We start from the raw sequence: 24,815 nt of genomic DNA on the forward strand, positions 1-24,815 counted from the left end.
ATCTTAATTTTATTTTCAATAAAAATAAGAGGCATAGATAATATAAACAGCTATTTTTAAAATGTAGTTCCCAAGCCTAGTATAGTGGCTCATGCCTAGTACATGGGAGGTAGACACAGGAGAAACAGAACTTCAAAGTCATTTTCAGCTATACAGCAACTTTAAGCACACTCTGAGTTACGTGAGACTCTATAAAATAAACACGCATATGAAAGGAATCTACCAATGAGATAGTATTCCTTGAGAAATACTATCCAAATACCCATAAAATAAAATAAAATAAGAGGGGAAAGAGAAAGAGAGAAGAAGTATATGCCTGAACTGAGCTCCAGAAAGAGTCAGTGCACAAATCCTGCACAACATTCTACCACCATACATAATTTGGAAGAATGCAAAGAAAATATAACCAATAAAACTAAAACTGAACTGAGTTACCTACCAAAGACTTTACATTATCTATGAGTGTAAATCCCCCACATAAACAGATGGAAAGACAAAAACCACATGATCATCTCATCAGATGCAGAAAAGGCCTTTCACAAAATCCAGCATTCCTTCAAGATAAAAGTCCACAATGGACTAGTGATACAAAGGACAAGCAGGCCAACAGTAAAGATCAACATAAATGGAGAAAAATTCAACACATTTCCACTAAAATCAGGAACAGGATAAGGATTTTTCACTCTCTCCATACAGATTCCATATAGTATTTGAAGTCTTAGGTAGACCACTAAGACAACTGAAGGGGATATACATAGGAAAAGGAAAAGTCAAAGTATTCTTTTTTGCAAAGAGTTTATATACAAAGACCCTAAAATTCTACCAGGAAGCTTTCACAGCTGATAAACACTTTCAGAAAAGTAGGAAGATACAAAATCAACTAATAAAAAAATCAGTAACCTTCCTATATACAAATGACAGACCTACTAAGAAAAACTAGGGAAATAATATCTTTCACTGTAGCCTCAAAAAAAACTATCTTGGGATAACTCCAAGCAAGTGAAAGACTTGTATAATTAAAAATTTAAAACATTGAAGACAAAAATTGAAGAAGACATCAGAGGATGGAAAGATCTCCCATGTTCAAGAATCAGTAGAATTGATATTGTGAAAGTGGCCATCCTACCAAAAGCAGTCTACAGATTCAATTCACTCCTCACCAAAATTCCAACACAGTTCTTCACAGAAATTGAGAAAACAACCTTCAGTTTTATTTGGAAATACACACACACACACATACACACACACACAAACTAAAATAAACAATCCTGAACAACTGAATATTAAAAACACTACTGGAGTTATTACTATTGTCTATCTCAAACTGTAATAAAAGCAATCAATGGAATTAAAGACCCAGAAGTATTTCCATACACCTTTGGACACCTGATTTTTGATAAAGAAGTCAAAAATACACACTGGAGAAAAGACAGCATCTTCAACAAATGATACTGCTCAAAGTTCATGGCTGCATGTAGAAGGGGGAATGCAAACAATACCTATCAAGTCCAAATGGATCAAGATCTCAACATAAGACCTGATACTCTGAATCTGATAGAGACAAAGCAGGGAACAGACTTGAACTCACTGGCATGGGAAAGGACTTTCTAAACAGGACACCAACAGCACAAGTACTAGAAACAACAATTATTAAATAGAACCTCATGAACCTGAGAAGTTCTGTAATGGCAAAAGACATCATTCAGAACATAGGAGGCTATGGAATGAGATAAGATCTTTACCAATTATGCATCTGATAGATCAGTATCTAGAAAACATGAAGAACTTAAAAAACTGAACATCAAGAAAGTAAACTAATTAAAAAATGAGGTATAGAACTAAGCATAAAGTTCTCAAAAGGTGAAATACAAATGGCTGAGAAACAAAAAAAAAGTTCAATATCCTGAGACATCAGGGAAATGCAAATTAGAATGACTTTGAGATTTTATATTATACAAGTCAGAATGGCCAAGAACAATAAAGCAATGATAGCAAATGCTGACAAGGATGCTGGGAAAGGGGGATACTTCTTCATTGCTGGGGAGTGTGCAAACTGGTACAATCATTGTAGAAACCAGTGTTGCAGTTCCTCAAGAAGCTGGGAATCGATCTACCTTAAGATCCAGCTATAATACCCTTGCACATAAAACCAAGGAATTCCACATCCTACTGTGGACATACTTACTCATCCATGTCCAGTGCTGCTCTATTCATAATAGCCAGAAACTGGAAACTGCCTAGATACCCATCAACTGATGGATAATAAAAATGTGATACTTTTACACAATGGAATATGAGTCAGCTATTTAAAAAATGAAATTTGCAGGTAAATGGGTAGAGTTAGAATAATTCATCTTGAGAGAGGTAATATGGACCCAAAAAGACAAATACTGTATGCTGCTCTTTCATGTGGATATTAGCTTTAGGCTTTCAATATGTGTGCTACAATCTGAACAGTCACAGAGATTAGGTACCTAGTAAGGGACCAGTGAGGAGGAGAGGCTCTCTCAAGGAATGGGAACTAGAATACAGTGTTAGGAAGAAACAAAGGGAAACTAGAATAGTAGGATTAAATGAGGGCGGGGGGAAGAGAGGAAGAGTAAGGGAGGAAAAAAGGGAATATGGGGAGGGACAACTAACACTAAAAGCCATTTAAGTCATATGGAAACCTACTACTGCAGAGCTTCTGAAAATAAACACGCATATGAAAAGAATCTACCAATGAGATAGTATTCCTTGAGAAATACTATCTCAAGAACAGAAACGTGAACAGCACCTGAAAACCATACCCACGGCTGTCTTCTGGCCTCTATACCCATGTGTAAGCACATATCCCTCACTGAAAGCCCTTGAAGATGAAGCAGGGAAGGAAGACTACATTAGTAGCAAAGAGCTTTGCTTCTTACCTTCAGACTCTTTAGGTAATTTGAGAGCATACTAGGATGGAAGCGGTTTTCTTCAGCAACTTGACTATCATATCGTGGCCCCAGCATCGTCTTCAGAGGTAAGAATCTTCCTAAACATCAAGGTGAATAATAATTTTCATTATTTAAAGAAAGGACTAAAATTCTATAATTTGCTTTTTCAAACCTGCCTTCTTAAAATAACATTTTGTCTTTGTTTTTTATTGAAGTAGAGTCTCATATATGCCAGGCTGGCATGAGACTCACTGTGTAGTTGAGGATCACCTTGATTTTCTGATTCTGGCCTATCACTTGCCTGGCTTTATGTAGTGTTGAGTATAGAACCCATGGCTTCCTGGTAGTAAGCAAGCATTATACTAAATGAACTACATCCCAACCCCACTTTGTTAATACCGTAAAATGAAATACAAAATTATAAACGCAATTACCCATAATGTTCTTTCACTCTAAATGCAGATTAATTAATTGAATTTATTCTAGAATTTGATGATATAAACAAAGAAAAATTACCAATGAGTGAAACATCCGTAAAGAATCTAAACTTGGGGCTGGAGAGATGACTCAGCTGTTAAGAGCACTTATTACTCTTGCAGAGGATCTGGGTTCAATTCCCAGCACCCATACGGTGGTTCACAACCACATGTGACTCCAGTTCCAAAGGATCCGATTCCTTCTTCTGTCCTCCAAACTCCTGCACGCACATGGTGCACATAAACTTACACAGGCTCACACACGTATATGTAAATAAAACATAAATAAATCCTTTTTTTAGGAATCTATACCACGAAAGTCATCTGTTTCTATGAGCAAGAACCCCAAAAAAACTCATTTGCTCACCAAGTTGAACTCTGGTAAATATCCTTACTTCTTGTCTACTGTCATTTCCCTATCTGGGGTAAGAATGTTCACATTTACCCAGAAATAGCACCTCACACAATACCTCCAAAAGCTGGAGTTGTAAGTATGTACCAACACTCCAGTTTAACTCAATTTATTTCAAGTTCCTGATTACATGGCATTGGTATTGGGGGTGGGGAGGTTGCTGTTGCTGTTTATTTGTTATTTAAAGCAGGGATATCAAGTTTAGCCTCAATGTGTAGCGGGGGATAACCTTGACCTCCTGATTCTCCTACCTCAATTTTCAGAGTGATGGTTTTATGTAATGCTGGGGATCAAAAGCAGGACTTTGTGCATGTTAGGCAACTAATCTACTAACTAAAGGATTTCCTCAGCCTTGGCTGTATGTGAAGGTTGTTAAGTATTTCCATCTTTGAACCTCATCCACATCTCAGGAAAAAGATCATGGAGGATGTTATAGTGTTAAAATGGTATTAACCAGAATCAACTGCTAAAGACTTACTGTTTGTTTGGTGCCTTTTTTTTTTTTTTTGGTGCCTTTTTTTTAACAGTGTAAACCCAGGCTGTGTTTGAGCTCCCTGCCTCTCCATGCCAAGTGCTGGAATTACAAATGTGTGCCACCACAGCTAGCTACATTAGTAACTAAAATTTTTAATCGGTAACAGTATAATTTTTAATTTTGTTACATATATTTGTGTGCGTGCACACAGCTTGCATGTGGAGGTCATATGACAATTTGCTGGAGACGCTGTCCTTTCTTTCTACCACGTAGACCCTGGTGTTGAACTCAAGTGCCAGGTTTAGTTAGTAGTAAGCACCTTTACCGGCTGATCTCACCAGCCCATTATCAATTTTTAACTCCTATTTTCATATTTACTGGTGGTGTATACTGTCTTACTGATTTTTGTTGTGTCTTGCCTACATGTATTTATGTAGATCATATGTATGCCTAGTGCCTGAGGAGACCAGAAGACATTATTCCCTGGAACTAAGACTACAGACAGCTGTAAACTGCCATGTAAGTGCTGGGAACTGAACGTGAGTCCTCTAGAAGAGCAACAAGAGCCATTTCTTCAGGACCCGAACTCAACGATGCAATGGAACCAATAAAAAGCGCAAGGGAAAGTATCATAACAAACTAAGTGGAAGAAAGAATATCAGTGAATGAAGACAAGGCTAAGGAATTATTATATCCAGATAATAAAGAAATGAATGATCACAACCACAGCGTTCAAGATAAACAACAGAAGACACCAAACCTAGGAATCTGTGCTGTAAAACAAGGAAATAAGATGCAGACTAAAGCCGGGCGGTGGTGGCACAGGCCTTTAAACCCAGCACTTGGGAGGCAGAGGCAGGCGGATCTCTGTGACCAGCCTGGTCTACAAGAGCTAGTTCCAGGACAGGAACCAAAAAGCTACAGAGAAACCCTGCCTCGAAAAAATCCAAAAAAAGAAAAAAGAAAAAAAAGATGCAGACTAAAGGCACAGGAAACATTCAATACAATCCTGGCAGACTATTTTCCAAAACTAGGAAAAGAAATGGCATTCAAACACTGACACATTTAGAATCCTGAACAGACATGACCAGAAAAGAACAGGACTCAAACAAACTCTCGCAGACTGTGCATAATTTTCATTCCTCATTTTTCTTTTTTCCTCTCTTATATGCTAGGCAACGTTCTCCTACTGAGCCACATCTCCAGCCCACTAGACATAGTGGTTCCCTCCTTTAATCCCAGCACTCAAGAGGCTGAGGCAAGCAGATTTCTGTAAATTCTAAATATTGAATACTAAGTTTCATGCTAACCTGAGCTAAATATTGAAACCCTAACTCTAAAAAAAAGAAAGAAAATGAATACAAATACTTATTTGTACATGTAGTCAAAACAGCAATGACTTCACCTGTCCGTAACTACACCTAATTCACACTATTTTGAGTTCTCATGCAGTCTATTAGAATTCTCTCTCCACTCCTTTAAATCCCTCTCCTTCCAAAGGTGATTACATCCTAGGAGGAAGAAAAACACTTCTCACACTTGTCAACAACTACCAGCACCTTAACAACTCAGCAGCACTTCATGCACCCAGCAGCACCCTTCCTGAAAAACTTCCCTGCCTTCCATACACAAGACTTGGGGAGTTTGGGCTTCTATCTCCCCCCAAACACACACACACACACAAAACTAAGAATTACACTGATGATTCTCAAATATACATTTCCAATTCATATAAAATTATAACTTACAGAAATCTTTGGGGGGCATTTTGCCTACCATGCACTGGTTTGCTAGCCTAGCACCACACAGAACCAGGAGTGTTGGCACGTGACTGCAACAGCACAAGGAAAGGATGAGCTCAGGGTCGCCTCATTCTCAGCTACACCGTGAGTCTGGGGCCAGCATAGACAGAGACCTTCTCTCAAAAAAAAAAAAAAAAGAATCTTTGGGGATGGGGCACATGAAACTCCTCCCCGTGCTGAAAAGCTTGATCCATGCTCAGTAAAGCTGAGTTAATTTCAGTTTCCTTAGGGGTGTGGATTATGCATCAGTGGATGGCCCCACATCCATCTGTATATGGATAACAGGGTCACTGGGACTTGCTGGCTCCCAAACTAGCTTTAGGCGCAAGGAGAGACCCTTTCTCAAGGGAGTAAAGACAACATCTTTCACTGAGTACAGACCTATACATGTCTATCACACACACAAATGCACAGACAAAGGATGGAAATATAGGTCAGTGGCACAAATGCCTAGTATGTATGAGGCTCGAAATTCAATCCAAAACATTACTGCATTACTAAGTAAACAATTGTTACCTTTTTTCTGCCTATTTGGTTTGGGTTTGTTTTTGTTGTTGTTGTTGTTTTGGTTTTTTTGAGACAAGGTTTCTCTGGCTATCCTGAAACTTACAGACCCCCTGTCTCTGCCTCCCAAGTGCTGGGGTTAAAGTCATGTGCCACAGCTGTAAATAAATATTTCTCTGTCTGTCTCTCTCTCTCTCTCTCTCTCTCTCTCTCTCTCTCTCTCTCTCTCTCTCTCTCTCTCTCTCTTTCAAGACACGGTTTATGGTTTCTCTGTGTAGCCTTGGTGTCCTGGAACTGAATCTGAATCTATAGACCAGGCTTGCCTCAAACTCAAGAGAGATCCACCTGCCTCTGCATCCAGAGTGCTGCATCCAGAGTGCTGGGATTAAAAGTGTGTGCTACCACAGCCTGGTGTAAAGAAATACTTCTTAAAAGACTCAGAATGAAGATAATAGGACTATCAAAGAGTATCATTATAAACAAAAATACATATATAAGTATGGTTGAGAATAAAAAGGGTTGCTTTTTTTTAATTTCTTCACACTACAACTTGCTTAAATTATCTTTCTTTTCTATTCAAGGAATAGAGCTATTTAAGAGCTTTTTTTATTTCTGAGACAGGGTCTCTCTATGTAACCCAGAATGGCCTCAAAGATTTGACATTCCTGCCCCATCCTCCTAAATGCTAAAATTATAGGTGTATGCTACCACATCTGGCTTTAAATTATCTCTCTCTCTTTCTTTTATCTTTTTTTTTTTTTTTTTTGGTTTTTTGAGACAGGGTTTCTCTGTGGTTTTGGAGCCTGTCCTGGATCTAGCTCTTGTAGACCAGGCTGGTCTCGAACTCACAGAGATCCGCCTGCCTCTGCCTCCCGAGTGCTGGGATTAAAGGCGTGCGCCACCACCGCCCGGCTCTTTTATCCTTTTTTTCCCCAACAGTCTTACCCAGGCTGGCCTTAAACTCAAACCAATCCTTCTTCCTCAGTTGTACATGCTGGGATTGCATACATCTCCCATCATCTCTATTTAAAATCTTTCAGATCACTTTTATCAATTGTTCATATGGTTTTATTGACTGAGGACTTCATATAAAATCTTAAACACAAAACAGAAGAATCAACATGAACAAGTAATAATGGTATCTCTGATTCTAAAAATTTCATATAGTTAGATAATGTTGTAAAATATGTGCTTAATATTAGCACACATAAGATTCTGCCATCATTTAAAAAAAAAGTAAGTCTTTAATCCCAGCACTTGGAAAGCAGAGGCAGGTGGGTCTCAAAACACACACACACACACGCACAAAAGTAAGTTGTAAATTGGTTAAAATTTTAAACTTTCACTTTTTCTATTTTTGAGCTAGGGTCTAATTATGCAGCCCTGGCTGGCTAGGAACGCAGTCTTGAGACCAGGCTGCCTCAAACTCACAAGACTCACCTGCCTCTGCCTCCCTAGCGCTGGCATTGAAGGTCTGTAGCACCACACCCAGCAAATGCATTAACTGTTAGAATAAAAAAGCAGGCGACAAAATGGAGTCGACAAATGTAAGAAACTCCTCTAACAACTCAAACTCTGATTAAAAACTGACAGCAGGGTATGGGAGACAGGAGATATACCTAATCCCACCATTTGGGGAACAGAAGCAGGAGGATTGAGAGTTAAAGTCATCCTCAAACCAGACAGGCCAACCTATACAACATAGACCTATAATGAGTACATGATGTTTGCCATTTATTAGAAAATGTACGTCACTGATGGTGACAGAAAGCAGATCAACAGCTGTCTAGGAAAGAAGGATTGCAGAAGTCTCATACAACAGTGTATAGAAAGACTATAATGCAAAAGTCAAATTATTGTTTTCCTTATGTCTACATGTTGAGTCTATAAACAGCTACATGGTGGGTTGTATGAGGAAGAAAAACTGTACATTAAAGTGAAAATGTTTTATGTAAACCAAATGGAAAAATACACCAAGAGTGGGAGTTTTAAATGTATATGGGCTTCATGTTTAGACTTTATTTTTCTTTGTTTTTTGTTTTTCGAGACAGGGTTTCTCTGTGTAACATTGGAGACTGTCCTGGAACTAGCTCTTACAGATCAGGCTGGCCTCAAACTCACAGATCCACCTGCCTCTGCCTTCTGAGTGCTGGGATTAAAGGCATGTGCCACCACCTCCCGGCTAGACTCATTTTTTAAAAGGTTTATTTTTGCTTACGTATATGTGTGTGTGTGATTATATGAGTATATGCCTCATGTGTGCAGGTACTGGAAGAAGCCAAAGGAGGGTATCGGATACCCTGGAACTAGAGCTACAGGTGGTTGTGCGCCACTGTCTGCGGGTGCTGGGAACTGAACTTGTGTCCTCTGGAAGAGCAGCAGCACTGTGACAACCCTGCAGCCCTGAAACTTCGGCTCCCAGCTAGCCATTTCACTTGCTCACCGCGGCGGACTTGGTGCTAGGGAGGCCAGCTGTGCTGAGATGAGCGTGGCAGCAGAGCTCTTCCCATTCACGTGTCACCACATGGATGGCCTTGACTGGGATGTCCTGAAAGGGGGTACTTAAGCACAGTAACAGAAAAAAGTGAGAGAACTTTGAATGTGGCAAAAATTCTGAGATGCCGGGGGCTGGAGAGATGGCTCAGTGGTTAAGAGCATTGCCTGCTCTTCCAAAGGTCCTGAGTTCAATTCCCAGCAACCACATGGTGGCTCACAACCATCTGTAATGAGGTCTGGTGCCCTCTTCTGGCCTGCAGATATACACACAGACAGAATATTGTATACATAATAAATAAATAAATATTAAAAAAAATTCTGAGATGCCGTAAGATGCTGTAAATTTAATTCCCAGTGCCAGATGGTGCCAGAAAAGATACTCAGTTACCACCAGATCCTGACCTTTATTTAACAAAACTGTCGTTCCCTGGATAGATGCTAAAATCCTCACATAAGCGCCATCCTAAAACTTGTCTACTTTGGGTTTGGCTTTGTTCTGAAGCACCGTTGTAGCTTAATGAAGAGATTTTAGTACAGATTTGAGCTCAAGAGTTCAGGGAAAGAGAGTCGCTCAAAAGAATGACAACAGAAAGCAAGGGTATGGGCTTCTCCAAGAAAATGCAACAAGCAGAGGTACCAGCTCCTCAATGGAGAGCCATCGCTCACTGTATTTCGGATGCTATTCAAAGAGCATCCAAAGAGGGGAAGGAACGGTAAAGTTCGCCTGAGAACTCATAAACAAAGGCTTAGCAGTAAAGATCTGCAAACAACTGTACGATGATTATTCTATAACGGTAAATCTGCCGGGTGGTGGTGGCGCACGTCTTTAATCCCAGCACTCGGGAGGCAGAGGCAGGCGATCTCTCTGAATTCGAGGCCAGCCTGGTCTGCAAGAGCTAGTTCTGTAACCAAAAAAAAAACGGAGTAAATTCAGTGTAAACAGTTTGTGTGTTCCTTCCTCAATTTCAGCCTAAAAATTGCTTTTGGTTCCTAGGTCCAGCCGACAAAGTTCCAAACTGCTATCTAACCTTGTTGCTGGTTAACTATGGTACCCCTTACAGCTACCATCTGCAATGTCTCCCCAAATTCAGAGAACTGTGTCTCAGCTATTTCAGGGGTAGTCCCTGGGATATATGTGTGTGATCCAAATTCATCAAACCGTACACTCTTAAGTCCTTATCCCTTAGTCAAGCAGTGACACGGGCCTAGAGGAAGCCCAGGTATTCTGGAAGCTAGAAAAACCATCTCCCAAGTTCCAGAGCAAAGCTACTCTACGTCAAACTCAAGATGGAAACATTCCACGAAAGTCCGTTTGAAAGAAAAACCAAAACTCCCCCCGCTTCCCAGGCTCCTTTCTCTTGAAGCCTTCCTCAATCTCAAGACTCAGCACTCCGCTCCTGTCCTCGTTCCGAGAACAAGTGTCTCCAGACAGCGAGACCCAGTCTCCAAATCACCCAGAGAGAAGTTCACCAACTTCAAGCTCCGGAAGCCTCCTGTCCACCTCCCGTTCCCGCTCCCCAGCCCTGCGGGAGCCTGGACTGGCCGCCGCCGAGCGCGCGGTTCCCAGGCCCGGCTGGAGGAGTGGGATTCGAACCCGCCCGCAGCCCCGTCCCCGGTACCTGCCACCGGCTGGCCGCGCCGCGGACAGTTCAGCCACCGCGGCGGGATCTTGTTGTAAGCCATGTCGGCGCCGCACACCGCCACCTAGCCGACCGCTCGGGAGCGAGCGGCCCGGGACCCTAGCCCGGCAACCCCACCCGGCTCCTCAGCGGCGCGCCACTTTCATTCAGGTTCGACTCCGAGGCTCCAGGCGAGCCCACAATGCATCGCAACTTCCGCCCCAAAGGGCCCGCCCCCTTCCTTCCGAGGTCAAGCGAAGAGGAAGCCCCGCCCTGGTGAGTGGCTGGAAGCTGCCACGAAGTGGAGGGGCGGTTCCACCTGACCCCCCCCTCCGGCCCCGCCCCCTGGGTCTCAGGCTCCCGCCTCTGTCTGCCAAGCCCAATCCTGTTTTGACTCAGTGCGTAAGCCAATGACACGCGTCCTTTTATTTCCCATCCAAACAAGAGAAACCCCCAGATAGAATCCAAGCTTATCTCCCACTATGGACTGACATGTCACTTTCAAAAGGGTATCTTTGACACATGAAAGTGTTTTTCTGATAATCACAGCTCAAGTTGGGTGTCCCTGCAGGATCTGGGTTTGAAGCGGCCTTTGGGAATCCTCCCTTACCCGGATCAGAATTCTTAAAACCAGAGACTAGGTTATTACAAATGAGGAAATTCTTTCTCTGTGAGGGCTAGGGAACACGCTCCAGAGGACCCATGAAACATCAAAAATTAGTACCTAAGACTTTGTCATTTCTGGGACAGGCAGTTTTAGCTGGGCGGTGGTGGCGCGCACACCTTTAATCCCAGCACTCAGGAGGCAAAGGAAAGTGGATCTCTAAGAGTTCAAGGCCAGCCTGGTCTACAGGAGTTAATTCCCGGACAGGCTCCAAAGCTACAGAGAAATGCTATCTCAAAAAAACAAAAAGGATGGGGGAAAAAAAGATTATCATTTCTGGGGCAGGCAGTTTTGATGTGTTTTTTGTTGTTTTGTTGTTGTTTAATCTTTTTTTGTTTGTTTGTTTTCTCTATCGCAAACATTTAGCAGTTTTGGAAAGTCTCTGTCTCGAAGGGGTCAGTAATCATGTATAATTGGCAGAGAGGTAGAAATTGACCACTTGGCTACTCCTAGGTCAGTGTAGACCAGAAAGCCTTGCGTTTTCCCCTTGAGATTTAAAACACCGTATGAAAAGATGGAGCCAGCAGGACTTTACTGTGGCTGTGGCCCACTAGGGCCGAGCTGGTTCCTCCTTGTAATAGCTTCAGTTGTCTACCGGACACGCCTAGGAGAGGAAACCTCAATCCAGGAATTGATTGGCCTGTGACCATGTTCGTTGGGCATTTTCTTGATTGCTAGTTGACGGGAGAGCTCCAAACGCACTGTGGGCGGTGCCCTTCCTGAGCCAAGTGGGGGGTGGGTCTCAGCCTTTCTAAGGCTGCTACCCTTTAGTGCAGTTCCTCGTGCTGTGGTGACCCCAGACGTTATTTTCGCTGCCACTTCTTCACTGTAATTTTGCTCCTGTCAGGAATCATAGTGTAAATATTTTTGCGAATGCAGGTTTGTTAAGAGTTTCATGATTCACAGGTTGAAAACCACTGGCTGGGCTGTATAGGAAAGCTGGCTGAGCAAGCCAGGGACACCAGCCATTAAGCAGTGTCCCTCAGTGGCTTTGCTCAGTTCCCGCCTTCAGGTTCCTGGTTGAGTTCCTGTCCTTGTTTACTTTCTTGATGAACCAGTAAGGCAGATAAACCATTTCCTCCCCACAAGATGCTTTTAGCCAGTGTTTTATTTATGAAAACAAATAAACAAACTAGAATACTCTTGCTCAAAGGAATAGAATCTAAATTCTACCTTTGGCCTTAGGTGAAGAGAGACATATATAATCTCTGCCCCAAAATCTATAATTTTTTTGTACTATTGTTCTCTCCCTTTAAAGTCAATGATGTGATTCTGTGGGAGAGAGACCTCAGTGGGTGAGAGACAGACACACTTACATGGGAAGTTTTATTAAGAGAAGGGTGTGGGAAAGGGAGAGAGAGAAGGAAAAGACCAACCTCAGGGGATAGGAGCAGCCCAAGAGAAGAGGGAGAGGGAGGTAGAAGTAGGTAGAGTTTCACCTTTTAAAGGGACAGCATACTGCCTGCCCTGTATGAGGCACAGGTCCCCTCAAGGTGTATGAGGCACAGGTCCCCTCTGCAAGGTCCCCTCAAGGTGCCGGGCCAGGTGTGCCAGGCAATTAATCCTTCTAAGTCTGTCAGTCAGATGATTCCAGACCCAAGCTAATTTGCCTAAAGACATGCTAAGGAGATGGAAAGAATAATTATCTCCTTAATGAGATAATGCACTAACACACCCCAAGTCCTTCCCCCAGAGGAGTTACTTACAGATGTTCACTAATTCTGTTCTGCTTTCTGTGGTTTAAATTTTAAAAAGCAGATGATTAGTTTCTGCCAACACAAAAGGCCAGATCAGACCAGATTTAAAACAGATAAATGCAGGTTTATTGGGCATGGTTTCCAGGGTGAGTTAACCAGTTCCAAAGAACAGAGCCAGAGAAACCACAGGGCCAGGATAAGGTAGGGAGGTTCTTTAGCCCTTAGGTGAGAAACCATGGACCCAGGATAAGGTAGAGAGCTTCTTTAGCCCTTCGGTGAGAAACCACAGGGCCAGGATAAGGTAGAGAGGTTCTTTAGATCTTCGGTGAGATACCACGGGGCCAGGATAAGGTAGGGAGCTTCTTTAGACCTTCGGTGAGAAGTGATGACGTGCCAGCAAGGAGCTGGGACTGTGCCCAAGTATGGTCGAAAGCTAGATTCCTGGGTGGGCACTTGGGTGCCATTCCTTTGTTCAGAGTTTCCTCAGCATAGGCGGGGTTGGGGAAAGTGGGGCAGATGGTGTCTTCCAGCTTGTGCAAGGGGAAGCAGGAGTTCCTACAGAACAACATAACTTTTCTCTCTGTCTGCCTTTTATTATTGGCCAAAATCCTACACATGCTTGCCGGTACATTATGGACAATCTCATTCCCTCTGTGAGGCCCCCTCTGGTGAGGCAGGTTCCTCACAACCTGCAACATTCCCTGCAAACTGAAACATTTGCGCCCAGGAGAAAGGGAAGGCCCTTGAGCCTCAGGAGGCAAACACAGGGCTATGTGAAAACAGGAAATTGGAAGCTTTCTGAGGGCTGCTACCCAGGCGGATAAAGAGGAGAAAACTATGACCAAGAGGGGGAAAGTGGCGGAAAAAGAGATAGTTCTGGAGTGAGCCACATAGAAAGCTCCAGAGTTGTAGATTTCCTTAATCGTTACCCATATAGAGTAGGCTCTCTGGCCCTGAAGCTGCATGACAAGGAGAGTTAGCCGTCCTCCTCGTCAGTAGCCCTCCCCTACACTCCTGTTAAGAACCCCAATAAAGCCAGGTGGTGGTGGCACACCTTTTATCCCAGCACTTGGGAGGCAGAGGCAGGCAGATCTCTGTGAGCTCAAGGCCAGCCTGGTCTACAAGAGCTAGTTCCAGGACAGGCTTCAAAGCTACAGAGAAACCCTGTCTTGAAAAACAAAAAAAAAGGACCCCAATAAAACCCTCATTGGCTCACCAAGTTGGAAAACAGTATGGTCATTATTCTGTTGTGAGTTCCCTTTCTGGAGTGAATAGATCCATGTGTTGTTGTGTCTCCCCATCAAATGTCCATCACACACACACACACACACACGACCCATGAAGCTGCTGTACAACCTCCATGGCCTAACCTTAGTGCTGCTTGCTTTTTTGCTCTCTGTTATACCCAAATTCATGGGATCCCCACAAAAGCCAACAAAGGAGACTGAGTCCCATATATAAAAGCAAAGAGCCTTTATTTTACTCAAGTTTGCAAACTTGGTCTCTGTGCATGTCCAACATATTGGAATAAACGGAGAGCCCCGAGCTCAGTTAGAATTGGGTTTTTATAGTAGTAAAGGTGGGGGTGAGAGGTTTCTGAGGTTCAGTACCTCTGATTGGCTGACATCTGTCTAGGGGTGTCCTGTTGAGGTGAGCTGGTAGGTGATCCTATCTACAGCAGTTGGAATGCCAGGTATTTCCTCTGAATGGTCTGCTCTTGGGGTGGGGGGGTCATATTGGTAGGAAGCAAAGAATTTCCTTTGGGTGACCTGCCCAGACTTAGCTATTATGGCTGCCACCCACACTCTCCTTCTCGATGTTTTCCTGCCCTCTCTTCCCAGCAGCTACTAGTGTTTACAGATCGCCCGCTTGGTTAGTTTTCTCTGAAATGGTCCCTTGGCTTCCCTCAGTGTCATTTGGGTAGCTTCCATTTTGTTTGTGTCTTTGTTTCTTTGTGTGTTTGTTTGTTTTTAGTTTGGTTTTGTTGTTGTTGTTGCGGGGGGGGGGGGGGGGGGGAGGGCTGGGGAGACTTAAAGACAGGGTTTCTTTGTGTAACATCTCTGTCTGTCCTGGAACTGGCTTTGTAGACCAGGCTGGCCTCAAACTCACAGAGACCTGAAACTATGTAACAGGACTGTTGAGCGCTGGAGCCACCCATGGTTTTCTCCAAAACAACTATGATGGACTAAAGGAACCTAATTTTCTTTTTTTTCTTTTTTTTTTCTTTTTTTCTTTTTTTTTTTTTTTTTTGGTTTTTCGAGACAGGGTTTCTCTGTTGCTTTGGTGCCTGTCCTGGAACTAGCTCTTGTAGACCAGGCTGGCCTCGAACTCCCAGAGATCCGCCTGCCTCTGAGGAACCTAATTCTAGGTCCTTGGTGCAGGAGCACACTTGGCAAAGTTTGGGCTGGCGTGGTCTCAAAGAAGTTAAGTTTCAGTACCCGGGAACTTGGCTTTCCTCCGAAGAGACTGGCTTGGCCAGTCCCCAAAGCTCTGTGCTCAATCTCTGATGCCGTTGAGATATCCTGTGTCGCCCTTCATACAGTATTGCTTGATCAGCTTCTTGCTGACTTTCTCCTGTTTCTCCCCTACAAACTGTATGTAAGGAGTTGTATTTCTTCATAAATCATTTGCAAAAACCATCAGCTTATGTAAAGCCTGCTAACCCCAAACCTTCCTGTCTTTTTTTATCTTCTCATCTTCAGCTCATCTCCCCCTCAAGTACCCTGTCACTGAAGAATGACCTGCTGGTCAAGATCACAGGACCACCTCAATCTGACATCTCTCATTATCTACAAGAAGAGTATCAACTCAGGCAGTGCTGCCACCTTGGGCTGTGCCTCACTGTGCGCTGACTCTGGGGAAACATGTCACTGAGCAGGGGACCCCTTCGCCTTAGAATTTCTTTTTTTCAGATGAATTCTGATCGCTGTATGCTGGAGCCTCTGCTGAGTCCCTAGAGCATTCCTATTGTCCTGATGTTGTGTGGAAGGTTCTGCTTCCAGGGTGTTTCTCTCCGAATTCTTATCCTCCAAGCACCTACCAAAATGACCCCTTACTCTCTACTTATTTTCTACCCCAAGGTATCTAACTGTTCTGTGTTCTGGCCATGATCCCCAGGCCTGAGGACTGCATAGTATTGTTTATCACATCAAGAGCTCCGTTTCTCAGCTTTTTGTATCAGCGTTCCTGCTGCTGTGGTAAGACAGAAACAATTGCCGAGGGAAAGGCTTGGCTTTGGCTTCCAGCTGAGAGCTCCAGCACAGCTTGGCATCAAGAGCTTGAAGCAGCAGCTCACAGCGAATCCAGCGTGGAGAAACAGGGAGCAAAGCAGGCTGGCGCTCTGCTGGCTTTCCTCTTTGTAGGTAGTAGTCTGACCAACTCAGCCTAACCAGGATAACCCCCACGGGTGTTTCCAGGGGCCCGACTTCCAGGCACTTCTATATCTCCAGTTGACAATTGAAGTTAGCCATCATAGCAAAGGGGAAAAAGCTTTGCAACAGGCCTCAGAGGCTGCAATGACTTTTTTAAAAAAAAAAATCTAATGACATTTTTAGCTTTTTGGTTAGTGGAAGCAGTTGGGTTAGCATATCCCCAAAGGCTTCCTGTGGTAGTCTTAACTGTTAGGTCAGACACAGAGGTGGGCAATGAATGACTATTCAAGGATCTGAAGATAGATGGAGATAAATGGGCCAAGAAAGAAATCAGAGAAACATCATGCTTTACAATAGCCACAAACAGCATAAAATACCTCGCAGTAACTCTAACCAAACAAGCAGAAGACTTGTATGACAAGAATTTTAAATCTTTGAAGAAAGAAATTGAAGAAGACACCAGAAAGTGGAAAGATCTCCTATGATCTTGGGTAGGTAGAATTAACATAGTAAAAATGGCAATCTTACCAAAAGCAATCTACAGATTCAATGCGATGCCCATCAAAATCCCAGCAAAATTCTTCACAGACCTCAAAAAATGGTACTCAACTTCATATGGAAAAGCAAAAAACCCAGGATAGCCAAAACAATCCTGTACAATAAAAGAACTTCTGGAGGCATCACAATCCCTGACTTCAAATTCTACTACAGAGCTACAGTACTGAAAACAGCCTGATATTGGCATAAAAACAGACAGGAGGGCCAATGGAACCAAACTGAAGGCCTAAATATCAATCCACACACCTTCAAACACCTGATTTTTAACACAGAAGCAAAAAATATAAAATGGAAAAAGAAAGCATATTTAACAAATGGTGCTGGCATAATTGGATATCAACATGTAGAAGAATGAAAATAGACCCATATCTATCACCATGCACAAAACTCAATTCCAAATGGATCAAAGACCTCAGCATAAAGCCAGCCACACTGAACCTTATAGAAGAGAAAGTGGGAAGTACACTTGAATGCATTGGCACAGGGAACCACTTCCTAAATATAACCCCAGTAGCACAGACACTGGGGGAAATATTTAATAAATGGGACCTCCTGAAACTGAAAAGCCTCTGTAAAGCAAAGGACATGGTCAACAAGACAAAACGACAGCTTACAGAATAGGAAAACTTTTCACCAACCCCACATCAGACAGAGGTCTGATCTCCAAAATACACAAAGAACTCAAGAAATTGGTCATCAAAAGAATAAATAATCCAATAAAAAAATGGAGTACAGACCTAAACAGAGAACTCTCAACAGAGGAATCTAAAATGGCTGAAAGACACTTAAGAAAATGCTCAGCATCCTTAGTCATCAGAGAAATGCAAATCAAAACAACTCTGAGATTCCATCTTACACCTGTAAGAATGGCCAAGATCAAAAACAACTTATGCTGGAGAGGATGTGGGGTAAATGAATTGCTACATTGCTGGTGGGAGTACAAACTGGTACAGCCCCTTTGGATGTCAGTGTGGCGATTTCTCAGAAAATTAGGAAACAACCTTCCTCAAGACCCAGCAATACCACTTTTGAGTATATATCCAAAGGATACTCAATCATGCCACAAAGACATATATGTTCATAGCAGCTTTGTTTGTCATATCCAGAACCTGTAAACAACCTAAATGCCCTTCAACCAAAGAATGGATAAGGAAAATGTGGTACATTTACACAATGGAGTACTACACAGCAGAAAGAAAAATAACGACATCTTCAAATTCGCAGGCAAATGGATGGATCTAGAAAACATCATATTGAGTGTGGTAACCCAGACCCAGAAGGACTATTATCATATGTACTCATTCATAAGTGGTTTTTAAACATAAAGCAAAGAAATTCTGCCTACAAATCCACAATCCCAGAGAACCTAGACAACAATGAGGACTCTAAGAGAGACATACATGGATCTAATTTACATGGAAAGTAGAAAAGGACAAGATCTCCTGAGTAAATTGGGAGCATGGGGACTATGGGAGAGGGTTGAAGGGGAGGGGAGAGGCAGGGAGGGAAACAGAGAAAAATATAGAGCTCAATAAAATCAATAAAAAAGATAGATGGAGACAATTTGGCACTAGATCTTCAAAATCAACCACTCCACACGCACTGAAGGTGAATTAGCCAGTGCCTGTCCACCTTCCTAACACCTTGACCCTTTAACGCAGCTCCTCATGTGTGGTGACCCCAACCACAAAACTATTCTCCTTGCTAAGTCATAACTGTAATTTTGTTACTGTTATGAATCATAATGTAAATATTTTTGGAGAGAGAGGTTTACCAAAGGGGTTGTGACCCACAGGGTGAGAACCACTGAATTAGTCAGCCTTTGAGCCATGCTCAGTGTCCGTGTAACTTCTTTCCGGGAGGCTTAGTTCAAAGACCCTCCTCCAGCGTCCCAGTTGGCACTTGTTACTTTGAATATTAGTTCGAGGCCCCCATTCCTAGGAAAGCTTATTCCTCGGATCTGATACAGATGAGACTGCATCATAGGCAGGGAAGAGGTCTTTGAGAAAGAGGACAAGCTGGTAAAGCCATTATGGAAGAAACTCCTGGCTCAGGTCAAGTCTATGTGCAATCATGATCCAGACCTGTTTTGTGATGGGGTACTAAATAAACAAACAGTCGTAGCAAAAATACAATTAACGGGAGGAGAGGAGATCGTCCTCACTTGCCGGTTTTTCTAGAATCAAGATTAGCACTATTTTTATTACTTAGGCAGATACCAAGCAAAATACTAAGTAGATTAGACAAGTGTCCATATCTAAATATAGTTAGAAATATTTAGTTACTTGGCACACTTAGTTGTTGGTATTGTTGAAGGTGATTGCTGTCCAGCACTTCTGAAGTCTATGTGGTCATGTTCTCAGAAGAAACTGAAACACGTTTGAGGTGAGAAGTAAAACCTGAGAGTCTATGTCCTGAAGTTTGGCTGCTCTGGCCCCGGCGGCTAGTTAGCTGTTGGTTGGTGCCTGAGAGAACCCTCTTCCCGCCAAAGGGAATCTTGGATGCACAGTCTCAGGTTTCGGTTGATGAAATCTCCTCTTTGGTTGGGGGTGGATGTTTTTTCATCTCTTAGAGCTCCCTGCGCAAAGACTAGGACCAGTACTGCTATTTTAGTTATATTTAAAAGTCCAGTATAATAGTGTGGCATTCCCTTTGATGCAACTCATTAAATTTCAAATTAACTTTTATAAGACACCGAGTACTTATTTTATAAGGAGATAATGAATGTTTTCCAAAAGGAGCAGAGATTTAGAAGTCTCTTAGGCTACAAAAGCCAAAGGCTTTAACTTTGCTAGTAGGTTTTTGTTTTTGTGTTTTGTTTTCTCATAGTGCCGTCTGCTCACTCAACCTTCCCAGAGGATTGAGGATCATAAACCCAGTGTAAAGAAATAATAGGTCAAATTTTACTGATAGATTCAGGTGCTTATGCAGTCAAACAAGTTTTGTGAGTATCAAGACCCAGCCCTCCTAACAGAATGGTTTACTGCCTAGGGGTGGCTTTCTGAAGGGGAAAGTTCTAACCCAGGGAGAGAACGCGTGAATTAGCATTTGAATAAAACCTCCGTCACAAGCTTTAAATGTTTTACTTAGTATAAGGATAAAACAACATCCATGAGGGTTTTTGTTTGTTTGTTTAAAAATATCCTTTCAAACTGTTTACTTCTTTTATTGGCGTGTGTGTGTCTGTGTGTCTGTGTGTCTGTGTGTCTGTGTGTGTCTGTGTGCACGCTCGCATACAATAGTGTAGAGATTGCAGGACAACTTACAGGAGTCAGTTCTTCTCCCCTCTGTAGGTCCCAGTGTTCATCACGCTTGGCAGCAAGCACCTTGACCCACTGAGTCCTCTTTCTCACCCACCAAGTCTTTTTTTTTTTTTTAAGCCAGTTGTTGTGTTGAAGAAACGTTACTAAAAGATCAATGTTCATGAAAATCTCGTTGTTATACACAGGAAATCAGGCACCAGTTTTATCTCAGTGCTTTGAGCTTTACCTTTAGGAATGTAACGTCCATTTGTCTGGATGTCACCTGCTTCATGTTTTAACTCTCACAGATAACATACTTAAACCTTCTAGTCTCGTCTTAGCTAGTTCAGCCTTTATTCAGATAGAGTCTCACTGTGTAGTCCTGGCTGGCCTAGACTCCTTATGTAGATCAGCCTGTTGTGGATCTCCGAGATCTGCCTTCCTCTGTCTCCTGGGTTCTAGGAAAGGAAGGCACCACCACACCTGACCTTATTCAACAATCGGTACAACAAGCCCTCTGTTAAAGCCTCCCTCATCTAAAAGCCTAAACATTTATCCCCTTCCTTTAGCCTTCTCTAGCAAAAAATACATTTTTGTTAAAATACATTATATCTATATAACTTGTGCATTTTTTTTGTTTTTGTTTTTGTTTTGTTTTTTGTTTTTGTTTTTGCTGTTTTTTTTTTTTTCCGAGACAGAGTTTCTCTGTTACCCTGGCTGTCCTGGAACTCACTTTGTAGACCAGGCTGACCTTGAACTCACAAAGATCCACTTGCCTTTGCCTACCAAGTGCTGGGATTAAAGGCTTGTGCCACCACTGCCTGGCTGTACTTTTTTTCCTTACTTGATGGTTTTTGTCTTATTTTTCTTTACAATATTTAGAAAGCACTCTTTCATTGTCAATGAACACTGTTTTAAGTGGAAACACAGACCTGGCCAGTTGGTCTCCTAGCCTGGCCACCATCCCTTGCCTGCCACGATGGACCCGACCCCTGGAACTATACAGTGGGAACAGCTTTTCTGCTGCCACAATGGACAGTGTCTCCTTGGAACTGTATAAACAATCATGAATGGATGTTAAATTTAGTCAAAGATCTCGTCTGCACCTGATAAGACGGTTTTGTGGTTTTGTGTTTCCATCTGCTTGTGTGTTGGATTATGTCTATTGGTTTCCGTATGTTGAACCACCCCCACATATTCAATACGGATGTTTTGTGCTTGTATATTTTTAGGACTTAACATTTTCTTTGACTGAGCTATCTATTTCTTCTGTCTTGTCTTCAACAATTGAGGTTCTCTCGTCCATATCTTTTAATCTATTGGTGAGGCTTACCTCTAAGGTTTTGCTTTATACCCTAATTTTTTTTATTTTTAGTTTTTTTAACTTGGTGTTTCCTTTAGTGATTCTATTTCTTTGCTATATTCTACTTTTGTGTCCTGAAATATTTTCATTGTTTTAGTCAACTTTTTGTGTTTGTTTTCACAGTCTCCATTAAGGCATTTATTCATATAAGACTTTTAAGGTTCTTGAACGTGTATTGGTGTTTTTGAAGTCAGTGTCTTGTGCTTTTGCTAAATTGCATTTCTCAGGGTCTGACTAGCTCCATCCTCAGCCCGGTTATTGCCTTAAGTACCACAAGCAGAACCAAACTTTATACACGGAATGCTGAGAAGCAGGATATAATCACACGAAAAGATAAAAACCCCGCCATTCCTCTATGAACACTGAGTAGTAGTCCTCATGGAACTCCACCAGATGGCGCTACAACCCAGCGAATACAAAGTTTCACTGCTTTGGCAATCAAAACAAATGAGGTCAGCAAGTCAGGTTCTTGAATTTAGTTCCATTCCAAATGTTGAATTTGGCCTCAGCCCCGAATTCCGAGTGAAAGAGGTCAGCCTAACCTACCTCGATTAAGTAGCCATGACTATTCCCGTACTCTGCTGTCCAGCTCTTGTCGGTCGCTTCAGCGCGATTGTGGGGGAGGGGCCTTTCTAAACACTGCTGCCAAGGCTTTCAGAGACAGGAATTACTTGCGTCCGTGAGTCATAAAAAAATTAGCTCAACTGTTTTCAATAATATGGGATGCTATTTGCCGTTTCATTTGAGAAGAACAGAGTTTTTGCACGAACTATTGATTCTGAGGTTATCAGACACGAGCTGGTGGGCACGGCTATGTAGTAGGTGTGTGGCCATATGGACTTTGTGAGGAGCAGGCTGCGCAGGCTGGAAAGGATATGCAAAACTGGAAACTGCCAGGAAGCCTCCATCCAACCTAAGCTCTGCCATGAATGTGTTTTCTTTTCTTTTGAGAAAGGACCTGGCTCTGTCAGCAAGCTGACCTGGAGCTCCTGATCCTCCTGCCTCCGCCTTCTGAGAAACAGGATTACAGACATTCTCCACAAGGCCCAGGTGGGTTTTATTTTGAGACAACCTCAGATATGCCATGTTGGCCTTGAGTGTGGAGTTGAGGCCACCCTTGGGCTCCTTATCCTCCACTCTTAAGTGTTATGTAGTGTTATGTAGGTGTGGGTCACCATACATAACTTTAACAACAACAACAACAACAACAAATTTTTTGGTCCTCAACCAGGGTTTATTTTTCAATTTGCTGGGTTTATAGTTTGGTAGTTCTGTGTTTGTTTGAGACCAAGTCTCACGTATCCCTGCGTGGTCTCAAATGTGTGGTTTCAAATGCGTGGTCTCAAATGCCTTGGGTACCCAAGGGTGATCCTCCGTATGCCCCCTCTGAGTGTGAGAATTACAGGCTCGCTCCACACTTCATATTATGCAGTTCTGGGGCTTGAACTCAGAACTTGGTGCATTATAGGCAAGCACTCTATCACTGACTACCCGGAAAACCTATATATTTACTTACTTGTGTGGTTTTGAGACTTAGACTCACTGTATAGCCCAGCCTGGCCTGGAACTGGAGATCTTCCATTGCCAGCCTCATCCACAGCATGCTGTTACCATAACACCTACACAGCACAAACGTTCTGCAGATCCTCTGTCATAACAGTTGAAAACTTTTGCAGTGATCTCAACAGTTCAAAGGTTGAAGTAGGAAGACCTGAAGTCCAGGGCTGGCTTGGGCTCCATCTGTGTGTTGTGCTTTAAAGGGAAAAATATCCTGTCAGGGCGCAAGGTTTTATGTAGGAGCCTGCTCATTCGTTCTCGGTTGCTCAGAATTGAAATAATCACTCAGAAACTATATTAATTAAATCACTCCTTAGCCTATTAGCTCTAGCTTCTTATTGGCTAGCTCTTACATCTTAATTTAACCCATCTCTATTAATCTGTGTATCACCACGTGACTGGCTTACTGGCAAGGTTCTGGCTAGTCTGTTCCCAATGGTGTCTACTTGACTCCGCCTTCTTTCTTCCAGCATTCAGTTCCGTTTTCCCACCTAGCTCTACTCTGCAAGCCACTGGAAGGAACAGATTCCTTATTCCTTATCCAATAAAAGCAACACATATACAGAGGGACTTCCCACACTGTTTTAGCTTTGCCCCTGAAACTTAAATGCACAAAATCACCTGGCAATATCATTAAATATAAAATCGAATTTGGACCTGAAACTTTGCATTTTATTTATTTATTTATTTATCATGAGACAGTCTCGTACAGACCAGGCTGGTTTCAAACTCCCTTTATATAGCCAAGCAGGACCCAGAAATCCTAATCCTTCGCCCTCAACCTCCCAAATCCTGTAGCTATCTTATGTAGGAATTTAGTAACCAATAACCACAATGGAAAATGTTTTTTCCAAACTAAGAATTGGATAAACTGTCTCTACATTAGTGTTTGCAATTTGATCCCGTCACTGATTAAAAACTCAGGTCCCCAGGCTCGCATGGAAAGTCCTTTTTACCCACTGTGATGTCCTTTCAACCCTGATTTTTGTTTTTTTTGAGACAAGTTTTATGCAGCCCAGGCTAAAGTTGGCTACACACCGGAGACTGGCCTTGAATTTCTCATTTTCTGTCTCTACTTCCTAAGTGCTGGGATTACAGTCTTACACTACCACACCCAATCTTCAGTTTCAGGCACTGTTTCCTTCCAGTGTTAAAGTAAGAATGGCTTCAGGTACTTGAGAAGTAGAAGGAAAAGCTAGGAAGCACTTAACCTACACTCTGTGGCTTTGTAAAGGCCCCAGTTTACTATGGGATAGCTTGAGCCATTCCTTGAGTTGTGAAAAACTCATTAGGAAGCTTCTGCTTCAGCGTCTCTTCCTGTCCTTTAGGGAAGGTGCATTTTAAAGAAAGGGGGGGGGAGCTCCTAGGAGGCATTCTGTAGTACTAACATTTTCTTCAATAAGCTTTTGTAATGGGGAAAATTATAATTCCAAAACACAAGCTTTAGGGACCTGTTAGCACATTGTGGATTGAGTAACCCTTGGAGACCAAGCAATCTACTGGCTAGACAGCCTGGAAACAGCTAGTGGACCAATCAACTGCCTGGAAACAGTTCTTGGTCCAATCAGCTACCTAGAAACAGTACCCCAACCAATCAGCTGTTTTCTAAGAATTCTTTTCCCCTAAAATCTGCCCCTGTTGTCTGACAAACCGAAACCAGA

The 24,815-nt window shown here is 42.6% G+C and overlaps 1 protein-coding gene across 5 annotated transcripts in view; it reads right to left on the minus strand.

Annotated features, from left to right (window-relative positions):
- Nucleotides 1-10,917, minus strand: part of Rngtt (RNA guanylyltransferase and 5'-phosphatase) — a 183,759-nt gene extending 172,842 nt beyond the window's left edge. For 2 of the 5 annotated variants that reach the window (XM_075971252.1, XM_075971256.1), the window contains exons 1-2: nt 10,703-10,913; nt 2,907-3,016 (exon numbers count right to left, since the gene is read on the minus strand). In XM_075971252.1, coding sequence (XP_075827367.1) covers nt 2,907-3,016; nt 10,703-10,766 — 174 coding nt within the window. In that variant the 5' untranslated portion in view covers nt 10,767-10,913. Of the gene's footprint in view, nt 1-2,906; nt 3,017-3,434; nt 3,616-8,027; nt 8,092-10,702 lie in introns of all 5 variants that reach the window. The other 3 variants (XM_075971253.1, XM_075971254.1, XM_075971255.1) reach the window with 3 other exon arrangements.
- Between the last annotated feature and the right edge of the window lie 13,898 nt (nt 10,918-24,815).

The sequence above is a fragment of the Microtus pennsylvanicus genome, chromosome 5 (assembly GCF_037038515.1).
Source record: "Microtus pennsylvanicus isolate mMicPen1 chromosome 5, mMicPen1.hap1, whole genome shotgun sequence".
Classification (NCBI taxonomy): Eukaryota; Metazoa; Chordata; class Mammalia; order Rodentia; family Cricetidae; genus Microtus; species Microtus pennsylvanicus.